Source organism: Epargyreus clarus, unplaced genomic scaffold (assembly GCF_041222505.1).
Source record: "Epargyreus clarus isolate Ecla_fem2 unplaced genomic scaffold, WU_Ecla_fem_2.2 ptg000002l, whole genome shotgun sequence".
NCBI classification, from domain to species: domain Eukaryota; kingdom Metazoa; phylum Arthropoda; class Insecta; order Lepidoptera; family Hesperiidae; genus Epargyreus; species Epargyreus clarus.
The window spans coordinates 7061349-7075438 of record NW_027332210.1 but is presented as its reverse complement, the minus strand read 5'-3'; the positions used below and the strand labels follow the sequence as shown (position 1 = coordinate 7075438).

The 14090-nt window shown below is 36.3% G+C and overlaps 1 protein-coding gene across 1 annotated transcript in view; it reads left to right on the top strand.

Moving 5' to 3' along the window:
* The window catches only part of LOC140746847 (cGMP-specific 3',5'-cyclic phosphodiesterase), a 109892-nt gene extending 97550 nt beyond the window's left edge, over positions 1–12342 (top strand). The window contains exons 5-15 of the mRNA XM_073078944.1: positions 4030–4156; positions 5677–5795; positions 6082–6347; positions 7518–7694; positions 8674–8850; positions 9107–9232; positions 9541–9658; positions 9940–10031; positions 10664–10987; positions 11600–11753; positions 12179–12342. Of these exons, the coding sequence (XP_072935045.1) occupies positions 4030–4156; positions 5677–5795; positions 6082–6347; positions 7518–7694; positions 8674–8850; positions 9107–9232; positions 9541–9658; positions 9940–10031; positions 10664–10987; positions 11600–11753; positions 12179–12342 (1844 nt within the window). The remainder of the gene's footprint in view (positions 1–4029; positions 4157–5676; positions 5796–6081; positions 6348–7517; positions 7695–8673; positions 8851–9106; positions 9233–9540; positions 9659–9939; positions 10032–10663; positions 10988–11599; positions 11754–12178) is intronic.
* Positions 12343–14090: the final 1748 nt, after the last annotated feature.

Genomic DNA, 14090 nt, shown 5'->3' with positions numbered 1-14090 from the left:
ATCACTGAAATACGTATTTTTTATTAAATTTTCCGCCCCAGGCCTCATTCAATATTTCAGCCCTGTTCCTCTGACCTTAGACCTTAGACCTCTGACCTTAGACCTCAACAAAATACAGTGGAAAAATATGAACTAGCCTCAGTGTTTCCACTTGCCTATTAATAGCTTCCCTGAGGAAATTCCACTTGTTTGCTAAACAGAAATAATGGATTATGTCATTCGATCTGATGTCAATATCGAAAGCAAATTATTTTCATAGTGATATAGTTTTAGTTAAGTAGTTTTAACTTTAAAGAGTTGTACTCTGTTATTGTGTGATTGGTATTGGTTTTAATACCGGGATTTTATGTTGGGGTCCATGGTTCGAAACCAACAAAATTATTAAAGTTTAAGTGCAGTGATAGCCTAGTGGTTAAGAAACTCGGCCTCTCGATCGACGGATCCGAGGTTCAAATCCCAGGCACGCACCTCAGATTTTTCAAAATTATGTGCCTATTAGAAATTAATTATCACTTGCTTAAACGGTGAAGGAAAACATCGTGAGGAAACCTGCATACCTGAGAGATTTACAAAAAAAATCTCAAAGGTATGTGAACCAACACGCGCTTGGCCACGCGGTGGACTATGGCCTAATCCTTCTCATTCTGATAGGAGACCAGTGCCCAGCAGTGGGACGATAATGGGTTGATGATGAAGTTATATGTAAGGTTCGATTTATAATAAAGCGACTTAAAAGTAATACCATATAGTTAAATAGATTGTGGAATATACAACAAAATTAAAATAAACTATAAACAAAGTAAACTTTAACGTGATTAGGGTTTCAGTTCACAATACACTGTGTTAAACCAATGTCACTGTTTTTTGTAATTTCACAACATATGATGTTTTATAGAATACATATATTCCAAATCTATATATAAAAATTCTTTGACGGACTTATAAGGTTCGTTTTTGCCACAACGCTACGATACCCTAAAAACAATTATATTTGATAGCTCTGTTGAGTCTCAAAGGCGAACCGTTTTGTTACAGTTTACAAAAGAAAGGAAGCTGACATGAATTAGGGCCTCCTACCTTTATATTTCGTACAACAATTACACTCGTTACGGCTTTTGTATAACATTTTTCAATATTATAGGTATGTAGATAAAATAGCGACTTAATTTCTCGCTCAAAAAGAAACAGCTACGAGTATTTTCTAATATACTATCTATCTGTCTACCTCTATCTATTTAACTAACTCTGTCTTTAAGACTCCGTCTTAACGTGATAGTATATTAGAAAATAGCTTTTGTTAGTTGAGTATGAAGTTCAAACATTATTAGTTTTAAAAACATAAAAAATCAAAAACACTGTAAATTATTGAATTGAATTATTATAAAAAATAAAAACAAAAACAATTGTTCCAATGACACCTCATATGTTAGTTTTTGATACCGGTTTGGACATACTAAAAATGAGAAACAAACACACATTACCTGCACATAAAAAAATCGCTCCGTAATCGGGAAAAAAAAACTCAATCTTACTATTTTACTTTCTACCCAAAATTATACTTTAATCAGTCATTTGAGTGCTGAAATATTATTAGTCTATGCTTAAAATAAAGATAAAGAGACTCTGTCAGAAACTACCCTGTGATGTCAATTATATGCAAATCGGGGTGGACGGAGAGATGAGGCGAGAAATTCGGCGCCTTGGTAACTGTATAAGAAAACATTTTCTTAGCGAACGTTTAAGATAAAAGTAGATATATGTATGAGATTAAGTCATCTATTTTTTTGTAATATAGGAGTAGCAGATGAGCACGCAGTCCACCAGGTATGAGGCTACTGCACGCCAATGAACATCTGTAATCAGCTCCAAATAGGATTGTTCCTACCTGAGGTCGACCACAGATGCGCCGCTACTTCTGCTGACTAAGCTAGAACACCTCGGAAAACTTTGTCCCCCTTACCACACCTTTCAAACCAGAACACAGCAGCGCTTAACACGGCTGTTATGAGGCAGAAATAGGTGTGACGGTAGTCCCGCCAGAGTCGAACCACAAAGGGTTCTACCACCTTCATGTATTTTAATAGATGGAGTAGTCCGTTCAGTGTTTTTCCTCTAAGTTGGTATAAACATCTACAGACATTCGCCTGTTAGTAATAATCGATCTACCCAATTTTTACAAAGTACCTATAAAGTTTCAAATTTCGAACTAGGCGAGGACTTCGTATTAGGCAAGAACAGATAGTTAATTGTATCAGGCGTTACTTTGCGAATAATTTATCTATAACCTTATAATCGTACTCCTCGAAGGAAGGGTAGGATAAACTTCTAAAAGGCCTGCATTAGGTTGACAGCGTAACTTAACGATTTACCGTCGTAGTGTCAACTTACCCTGATAATGCTCCGTTCTGTAGCGAAACACGTGTTGGTTGTGGTATGTATGGTGGTGTATATATTTATTCTTGCATCTGCACGCATCCTTTGTGGGAGGGAGGGTGGTATATACTGCACGGTTAAAAATATATACCATCTTACATATTGACAGCGGGTTGTTGCGAAGTAGTTTTTATCGTAACTTAAGAACTGTTTAACTGGTAACTAATTGGCAAGAAACAATATGTGTTACATCGATGTGGTCAACTTCGTCCCATGCTAAAAGAATGTGTTACAACGGCGTACGCAACATCGTTTCATCTTAAAATACACTGATCGTTTTCCCAAATACACCAACCAAAAGATTTATAGTACGTAAAAAATGTTATTTAATTTCATCTTAAGTTCTCAGTGTACCTCAAACCTTATCCTGTCTCGTAGTAAACAAGAGGATATAAACTCAACGCAGACCATTACGTACAGATGTGGACCATCTAATCCACAGACACTTAGCCCCGTTCCCTTGATAAGATAGTGTGTACGGTATGTCCTACTCTAATTGTATTTTCGGACTTTGTGGGACGATATATGGAAACTGAATATGAGGATATAGTAAATCCTTACTATTCCTTACTAATATTATAAATCCGAAAGTAACTCTGTCTGTCTGTCTATCTGTTTGTCTCTTCTTCACGCCTAAACCACTGAGCCGATTTTAATGAAATTTTGTACAAAGATAGTCTGAGACCCGAGAAAGGACATAGGATAGTTTTTATCCCGGAAATCCCACGGGAACTAGGGATGGCGATCTAAGATCGATTAATCGGAGAATCAATCTTTTGGACCAAAAAATCGATTATTTTAATCGATATTAGCAAGGATTTAATCGTAAACTATGCATTTGATCAAGTGATGGTATTTACCAAAGTTGTTGTTATGAGCCCACGAAAGTTTCAGAGTTGGTACGACCAATTTTCGCCAGATGGCGACACTGTCATGCCAATGAAGGTACGAATTTTCAGTTATGTATGTTAGTATGTCATATTATTTTATTTTAAACGCGGGCGAAGCCGCGGGCAAAAACTAGTTAAATATAAATGTTGTTCTTTATACTCGTATATCGTTACTGGAAAGCTACGGTATGTTGGAAGGTATTATTAAAGGTACCCGTAATTATGGACTCTTTGTGGCATACGCAACGCCATTTTCAGTTTAATAATAGCAGTGTTAAGCGCTGCTGTGTTCAAGTTAGAAAAGTTTGGTAAACGGGACATACTTATGCGAGGCGTTCCAACTCAGCCCTCAGAGTAACAAAACATCTGTAGTCGGCCTCCTTTAAGAATCTAACTTATCTGGGATTGATTTCAGATGTCCATGGAGGCAGTAGCAACTCACCATCAAGTGTCCGCATGGTCGTTTGCTACTTCTATATAATAAAAAAAACAATATTAGTATTCATTCGTGAAAAAAATATCCTTTCCCACTCTATTATCCTTACGGCAAACTGCACACTTCTTGCCTAAAGAGGTACCTTTAAAAGGTGGTAGAGCCAGTATCGTTCGACCGGTGAGGTATCACCTATTTCTAGCGTGAAACTGTTCTTCCATTCGGTATAAGGCTGGCCTTATAATGTTAGTATGGATATATCCTTATTTTCAGAACTATACGACGCTCTGCGGACGGCGAGGACCCAAGAAATCAGGATACCCTTCGGAGTTGGGGTCGCCGGGCTTGCCGCGCAGACGAAACATCCCATCAATATCAAGAATGCTTATGCTGATCCCAGGTTTGAATATTATTTGTTACCAAAGTATTAAATGAACAATTTAATGATATATTTTACGGCTATACCGATTTTCACCAAATATTATATGCATATTCAGTAGGTCGGAGAATCAGCTACTATCTATTTTTATACCCCTAAGTGATAAGGGTTGTTCACCCTTAACATTTTTTTATTTATATGGCAACACAACGTTTGCCGGGTCAGTTAGATCTTATATAGTATTAGAATAAAGGAATTAGAATTAAGGAAGTAGTCACCATCGATTGGATGTTTGCAAAACCGAAAGACTGGCCAATAATATGGCTATGAAGAAAAGTTTTTGCACGTTTATGGCAAAAACGATCGTGCGCTGTGGTTAAAAATTAAAATATCCTAATTATAATAATGGATTTCACCTGCCTGGAATTCATCAACAATGGACGTCTATAATTGATCCTATAAATAGATATGTTACTCGTATAACATTCAAACTGGAAAACAGCAGCGCTTACCACTGCTGTTATGAGCCAGAAACATAAGGTTCTACCACTTTCACATTTATAATATTGTCTCAATTCTATCATATATTATAAATAATAGTTTGATAATAATTTAGAGTAATTTTATTTTCGGCTGATTAAATTCTTTTTTTTTTTTGTAACAAAAATATACAGAATAACACAGTTCTTAAAATTTCTGTTGAATCTCCCACGCGTGATAAAAATGAATTTGCCTCAAAATAACTCCTATCCTAAATATAATATAAATATTTTTGGACCGCTATAATTATTAACCTCCTACGCTTAAGCAGATCTGATTAGTACTTTGTCGTAAAACAAAATTTACTTTAAATGAAAATAAATATTTTGGATTAACTGCCTCCTACACTTGATAAATGAAATTTGCAAATTTATCTTCAAAAGTCAGTCTTCCTTGTATGTGATTTTAATACGTTTTGGCAATGAAGGTAATAAGAAATGGACTCGCACAAAAGAGCTTAAATTTAACATAGATACTGCCAAAAAGCTTAAATTTCTAAATTTGCTTTGTCGGGATTTGAATTTGTAACCCTATGATTGGCAGATCGGTAAGATAACATTATAAAACGCCTTCTTTATAATTAATCTATCCACTCTTTTTGTTATCAAAGATCAACATTTGACAATTTCTGCCTATACCTAAGGAATTTCCAATCTTTCGTAGGCAAGACGTTGGATAGATTAATTATTAATAATGGGCATTATTCTCCAGGGATTGCAACGAATTTGTAACCGACCTCAAGTTTAATCCAAGTTGGGATTGATTATAAATTATCATCAGGATCCTCTTGGTTGAGGTCGCGTTCCGATCCGGTAATAGTTTAAGAAAGAATATTGCAACTGTCAATTTGTAAGTGCCTCCGAAGACCTATACAAAATAAATATATTTGATTTCATTTCACGGGCGGTTGGCACTTACCGTAAATTTTACATGGATACTGGTGTGTTACTTCAATTATATTTAAAAAATGTCTTTTTAATAGTTTTTTCTATTTCTTTTAGGTTTAACAGTGAAATCGATGCGAGAACAGGATACAAGACGGAGCTAATACTCTGCATGCCGATTTGCAATTACGAGGGAGATGTTGTAGGGGTGGCGCAGATTATAAACAAAACAGATGGTAAATATACCATACTAAAGTACCTAGACTTTGCTACTGGTAGTTGCTATTATGTATTTTGATAATGTTTTTTGCTGCCTTTATCAAATGTGTATCATTAGACCTAACCCTTCTTAAGGTGCTTAACCTTTTCGTCATAATGGACATTTTTTCTGGACCACTTCTGGTATCCTTGCGGACGTCTAGAACCGCCGCTTAAGACTAAACCCAGTAGTATAAAGACTGTTTTTATAAGGTAGAAGACGTAAACATTATTGTTTTATTAATCTTTTATCTTCTCTTCCAGGATCAAAGGAGTTCTCAACCAGAGACGTGGAAGTCTTCCGCCGCTACCTCACCTTCTGTGGGATCGGCATCCAAAACGCTCAGCTCTTCGAGTCATCAGTCCTGGAGTACAAAAGGAACCAGATCCTCTTGGCCCTCGCCAGAAGCATCTTCGAAGAGCAAAGCAACCTGGAGTGCTTAGTAACGAAGATCATGACAGAAGCGAGGGAGTTGCTGAAGTGTGAACGATGTGCTGTTTTCATCTTGGATACGGATCATTGTGAATCGGTAAGGCATTATTTTTATTATTATTTTTTATATAATATATGAGTAGCAGATGAGCATGCAGTCCACATAATGATCAGTGACTTCTGCCTCCCCTGGACATCTATAATCAACCACGTAAGATTAGATTCCTACATGAGGTTGGCCACAGATACGTTGCTACCGACGGACTAAGTGGTAACGCCTCGGATAAGTCTCCCTTATCACAATCATTCAAACCGATATGCAGCAGCGCTTAGCAGTGCTGTTATTGGCAGAAATTACTATGACGGTGGTGCCTCCGGTATTGAACCGTAAGATGTTCTTACATCAAACGACAACTGAGAAGGATATATCGCGCTTAACCTAGTGCGATACGACACACCTTGAATCTATTTTTAAAGAATTTTCAAGCGCGTCGTTTAGAAAATCGGATCCCTCCCGGATTGAAAGACCCAGCTTCAGACCTCTAAGCCATCACTGACTTACTATACCATTTGATAGACATTTAAATCAAATAGAAAGTACCAAAACATAATGAGATGTAACCAAAATACTCGAGAAAAATTATAACTCCCGAAATCGTAGACTTAAATCGTTCATATAACATTGTTCGCAAAGCGCTGAATTACCCTAATGACTTCAGTGACTTCAGAGCTTTACTTGTTGCACCTATAATTTGCACTTTGTTTTGCAAATTAGTTGCAATTGTGGGATTAATAGGGCATTCGTGACGCCCGGAATAGAATTTGCTAATTTGGCGTAGTGATGTCTTTGTTCATATTATAGGTATGTTTTTGCAAATATGGCATGATTATAGAAATTGTAAATACTGCATCCTCATGCAGTCCACTTGATGGGTGGTGGCCACTGCTGCCTATGGACATCTGTAATCAACTCCAGATAAAAGACCTATCTGAAATTATCTACAAAAGTGTTGCAATCCTGGATGACTACGTTGGAATGTCTCGTAAAAGTATGTCTTCCTTACCACACCCTTCAAACCAGAACACAACAGCGCTTAACACTGCTGTTATTAAACATGAATATGTGTGGCGGTGGTGCCTCCGAAGTCGAGTGTCGTTATCGCGTGACAATCTCACTTTTTTCCATTAATGCCTTCAAACTAAGTGAAAAATTACTAAACGAGAAATGAATTCCTTTAGATGAAAAATCATGTTCTTATTTTCCCAGAGTCATCTAGAACGCATAGTGCAAAGGCCAGGTGGTCGCCGCAACGAGATACCGGCGCTACCACCTCCAGCTCCCACCCGTTTCCACACGCTCTTCGAGTTGGGAGCTCATCACTCGAGGACCACGCTCACACCTCGGCACGACATCCGTTCCACCTTAGCCTGTATTGCGTTAGCGGTAAGACGCGTTTTAAATGTATGAAAAGTAAGATGCAGGGTAAACTCACCAGTTATCGAACTGTTTTTGAAATCGAAGTATTATCACTACATGGATATTTTTAGTATCGAAATAAAAAAAATGAAGTTTACAACTTTCGCACTTTGATTTAGCATAGTATATTGTATTATAGCTAATTGTCATGAAGGCAATAGTCACTGTCACTGTCACTGAAATGAAATGAAATATATTTATTTTGTATAGGCCAACGACGGCACTTACAAATTGTCAGGTACAATATTTTTCTTAAACTACTACCGGATCAGAACGCGACCTCTACTGAGAAGATCCGGTAAGAACCTCAGTGGGTTTGTCTTTTTTTTAATAATAATTATTCTCTTTTTTTAATGCCATTATTTTTGCATATATGTAATTAATAAAGCATTAGCTCCAGTATCTTGCTTTACATTTATCTAAAAAAGAAGTTTGTTCAGCACGATACGCTACACTTTGACATTTTCTTAATTAATTAATAATTTTGTTATTGATCAGTCCCAAGCTGTTTTATCATCAATATAATCAGAAATTTTATAATAAGCTTTACGACTAAGTTTGATTTTGATTATGACTTTAAATTTATTAATTGACAAATTTCTGATTTCGGAGGGAAGTTTATTATAAAAAACGTATACACTACTACACTTGATGTTAAATCCTCGCCTTACACAGCACACAACGGACAGGTTAACTTTGAATAAAAAATAACAAAAATATTACATTAAGCTGGTTATAGATGTATTATATTTTCAAATCACTACTAACTAACTCTACTTTGGCTGTATAACTACATGTCAATGTATTGTTATGCCCAAAATATTCTAACTATAACGCAGCAGCGCTATATCTTCTCCTATAACACAAATAACTGGCAATATCTCACAATCAACTAGTGAAAGTATCACGATACATCGTCATCATACCAAATCTAATTATTTTCCAGGTGGCCAGATCAAACAAAGCGCTGAACATATCAGACGTAGAGGAGTGGCGTCGGGAGAACGGCATGGTTCTAACAGCGGCGGACGCAGACGATGCCGCTAACATCACCACGATGCTTTGTATGCCCATCGTGAACGCTAACAAGGATGTTATTGGCGTCGCTCAGCTTATAAATAAGGTAGATATGTTAAAAAGTAGCTACCCTATCTTCAGTTTTTCTTTGCAAACAGCTGTCATTTCCAAAAAAACACATCCTATATTATTCTACTATCCGATATGAAGTAATGATAAATGAATAAAAAAATAAATGAATGCAGCCGCAATGCCACGGACCTGTAATGATTGTTCCTATAGAAAAATATGATTTTGTCCGCATTTCATAAACGATTTTTTAACAGCCTCAATATTTCGTCTAAATATTATGTTATTTTCAGGACAATGGAACCCAGTTTACGGATGGCGATATTTCGATATTCGAAGCATTTGCCATCTTCTGTGGTCTTGGTATTCATAACACACAGATGTATGAGAACGCTTGCAAACTTATGGCGAAACAAAAGGTAATTTCGATTATTATAGACATTTTGCAATTGATTTTTTTTTCTTAAACTATGTTCCTTAGCGTGAGAAAAACAAACAATTGAAAAAATTCTGTTTTTCTATAAATTAGAGTAAGTAAAAACATTTTCTGTATTTGCTTTCTTATACAATAACTGGCGATTTACCCTATTTTATATTAAAGTCTTACGCGACGAATAGACAACCTCTCTTCTTTGGGAAGTCTGTTAAAATTACGAGTATAATTTCATGACATGTACCCCTGTATATCGGTATATTATGTGAGCTAATTTTAATTCTCTACTTGCAGGTTGCACTAGAATGTTTGTCGTATCATGCGACGGCGTCTGCAGAAGACACCAATAAACTCTGCCAAGATATCATACCATCTGCTGAAGTTTATAACCTATACAGTTTTCAATTTCATGGTATGTATTTACATTGATTTATAATAAAACATATCCGAATCAGGCGTGAATAAGTTAACAAGTAAAAAATACACACTTTTCATTGCAGCAATTTGTACTCTTTGGTGAGAGAGTTATTTAAAAAATTACTTAAAACGTACTTATTTATTCTCCCTACAAATTAAATAATCCTAATGCTTATTATAAATAAAAATATATAAATGTATATTAACATATTTGTATATAACATTATGCTCAAAGCTAAGTAAAACAGCTGCTTCAAAGATTATCTTATTTTTCAGATTTCGATTTGACTGACGAGGACACCTGCAGGGCTACGCTACGAATGTTCTTGCAATGTAATCTTGTTGAGAAATTTCACATACCGTATGATGTAAGTATTATTTTGAATAATTACAAACCTGTATATTATGTTACATTATATTAGAATATATAATTTGTATCTTTCTTCATAGTATGACAGCTGTTTATTACGTATGTTTTTTGTAGAAATAGAAATAAGATAGACAGTTTATAACATAGCCGGTAATTTCTATATTCATTTTGAATATAGTTTAGCATAGCAAATACGTGATATTAATATGTATGTTAGTCTGTAAGGTATATATGATATGGACCTCTGTATTCAATTATACTTTTGTATCTTTGTTTATATTGTCTGAAATAAATGATTATTATTACTATTAGCAAAGGGAGATCTCCCGTCACGCTAGGTGATCATGCCCGGGGAGCGGCCATGCTTCAACAGTCTCAGTTTGGAGCTTGTATATATGCAAGATGTTTAGAAAACTTCTATAGTGTGATTCAGAATACTCGTGGCGCCATCTCTTGTCGAGTAGCAGGAAGTCGCCACAATAGGAATAATAAAAAATACATTTTTAGTATTCCTATAGTCAATATGCAGCATATTATTCTTCTTATATCATTGCTGTATGTTTCTATTATGATAGTTCCCCTATTCTCTAGTCTAGTCAAGTATCAAAATAACTTTGAAATCAATTTCAGGTCCTCTGCCGTTGGATACTAAGCGTGAAGAAGAACTACAGACCAGTGAAGTACCACAACTGGCGTCATGCTTTAAACGTCGCACAAACAATGTTTGCGATGTTGAAAACAGGCAAGATGGAACGCTTCATGTCCGATTTAGAGATCCTCGGGTTGCTGGTCGCTTGTCTGTGCCACGACTTGGATCATAGAGGCACGAATAATGCGTTTCAAACGAAAACTGAAAGTCCGCTAGCGATACTGTACTCAACGTCGACGATGGAGCATCATCATTTTGACCAATGTGTAATGATTTTGAATAGCGAGAGCAATAATATTTTCCAGGTAAGATTGTGCTGCATTTTTATGACCTTCTTTTTTAATGATGTTGATTGTAATGCAAACCTGATGATAAGTGGCTACTGCCGCCCATGGACATCTGTAATCAACCCCAGATAAGATTAAATTCCTACCTGAGGTTGACTAACCATGCGCCGCTGTCCTTGAGAATTAGGCTGGAATGCCTCGGATAAGAATGTCTTCCTTACCACACCCTTCAAACCAGAACACAAAAGTGGAGCAGTGGAACAACAGGGTTCTATCACTACCTGCCTCTTACTACCTACTCTTAAGGTAAAGGTATTTTAGTTTTACAATTGAAAAATGACCGATATATGAAAAATATATGCTGCTTTAATACAAATTAGTGGAAGGTAACCACTAATCCATTAATTGTTTTAATTTCATATTGATCAACATTTTCAAAAGAAATTGTACAAAATAAAAATCACGTCAAATGTAGTAAAAAAATTAAATATTGACTTGTTACTAATCTATTACTGCTATTTATTTCTAAAGACGTATTAACTATAAAATTGTTCTTACGATCACTGCATTGTTCTTATTATATTCTGCCTTCGACATTCCTTTTATATATTTTTGTCATTATTATTTCAGGCGCTATCACCCTGCGATTATAAGGACGTAATGCGAGTTGTGGAAACGGCTATACTATCAACAGACCTAGCGATGTATTTCAAGAAGAAATCCAAGTTTCTAGAACTAGTGGACAATGGCGAGTTTGATTGGCAGAGTCAGGAGAAGAAAGAATGTAAGTTTACAACAGAAACATTTATTAATAGAATACAATTTAAAATGGCGGCTTTTATTGTCGCACAAATAATAGATACCAAAGGCATTCTCTTTGATGCTTTCATGAAAGCTGGTTCGACTCCGGCGGCACCACCTGCACCTATTTCTGCCTCATAACAGCAGTGTTAAGCGCTGCTGTGTTCTGGTTTGAAAGATGTGGTAATGGAGACATATTTTTTCAAGGCGTTCCAGCTTAGTTCTTCGGGGTAGCGGCGTATCTGTGGCCGACCTCAGGTAGGAATCTAATCCTATCTGGGTAGCAAGTGTTTCTTTGGCATATAAGCTCCCAGCTCTTGTGTGAGAGGCCGAGATTGCAAATAGCTGTCACTGCCGCACATAATACATTACAGCGTTTATAATAATTCCAATACATCTTCTTTCCAGTGCTATGTGGTATGATGATGACGGCTTGCGACGTGTCAGCGATCGCGAAGCCATGGGAAGTTCAACACAAGGTGGCGAAGTTGGTAGCTGACGAGTTCTTCGACCAGGGCGACTTGGAGAAGCTACAGCTTAATCAACAACCGATTGCTATGATGGACAGGTAATTGAATGAAAGAAAGAAATAAAATTCTTTATTCAGGACAATTGAAACACAGCACAATTGCAAGTAGATTGTAAAATAAATAAACTGCATGGTTATAAGACAAATGAATAATAAATAAGACTATCAAATTGTGTTAGCACGTATGCAGTGTGGATTTACCAATAAGTTGAGTTGGCTGGAGTCTAGGGTGGCAAATTCTTGAATCGGCAAATTTATCGTGGATAATAATACCTTTTTTTTTCTGCACAAAATTTCGGAGAATTGTAAATGTTAAAGACTTTTTTGCGGTTAGCCCGCGATCGCAGGTCTGTTGGGCCAGCTCTCATCTAAGGTATCGAATTGTAGAGGTCGGTCGGGGCGGCAAAATTTGAAAAGCGTACTGGCGGCATAATATGTATAACTCTGCCACTGCTTCTTCATTACTAGATTTATTAATTTTTGTTATTTCCCATGTTTATATGTTAGGCGTTCGGTTTGCAACTAAAGATTAATTAAATAGCGTCATATAGTGCTGAACTTTTATGATACTGAAGCTATGAGGATGCAATCCCGGTAGTAAGTGGTCACTCTGGGTGTCCCTAAAGAGGATTGCAGTACGTGAGGTCGGCCACACAAACACCCTTCACAAAATTTTTATAAGGCAGAAATAATTCTAATTGTGCCATGTCAAATCACGAAAGATTCTTTCTTTTACTACCTCTTATATTTTTCACTTGGTTAGTACTAGTGGTGTAAATGTATTTTCAAAAAACTTTCGGAATCTACTTTTGAAACAAACATTTGTCTTGAAAAATCTTATCAATTTAATTTTCAGGGAGAAAAAAGACGAGCTACCCCAAATGCAAGTGGGCTTCATCGACATGATCTGCCTACCGTTATACAAAGTCCTATCCGATACCTTCCCGTGGATCCAACCTCTGCTGGCCGGCACACTGGAGAACCGCCGCCGTTGGCAGGACCTCGCGGAGAAAGTGGAAATGGGGTTAACGTGGATCGATCATGATACTATCGATAAACCGATTGAGGAGTTCACTGGTAAGTTTATTGTTCTTTCATAATAAAAATTGGTGGCCCGAATAAAAACATTAGATTTCGGTAACAGTGCAGTCTATCGTGTTCAAAAGCTGTATATTGAGAAATTATTTATATATTTTTACACCAACTGTCGCGGATACCATAATATAATCCGCGTATAACTGCTAGTCCGTTCTGAATATAGAAATGAATGGCGTCGCCATAGGAAATTGTATGACTACACCTGCTCGCAACAACTTCAGAGCGGACTAGCAGTTTGGCGCGGACTATACCATGGAAAAGCTTATAATTAGTTTACTGATAATTTAGAGTTTATTGTTTCTTTGTATCAAATTATTTTAGATTTTTAAGGATAAAACCTTACACATCGAAATTGATTATTTATTCGCTAATCACACTAATATTTTTGTACTGCTTTCCTTAACACTAAATCTACCCTTACTAAAATAAAATGAGTCCATCTATTTGTATTTCGTGCCACGTAGAAACATAAAAATATCAAATATTTTTTTAATGATAATGATTAAGCTTACAAACCATGTCATCCTACATAATTAAATATCTTTAATTTAATTTTTTATATTTTATTGTTCCTCAGCGTCAAACGAGCCCATAAAAGATGTTCAACTGACAGTAACAACGTTCGCTCGGTCCAAAAACATCCCAGAATCGAGCAGCATGGTGGTTGAGAAACCACTGAAGACCGCTTTCCAC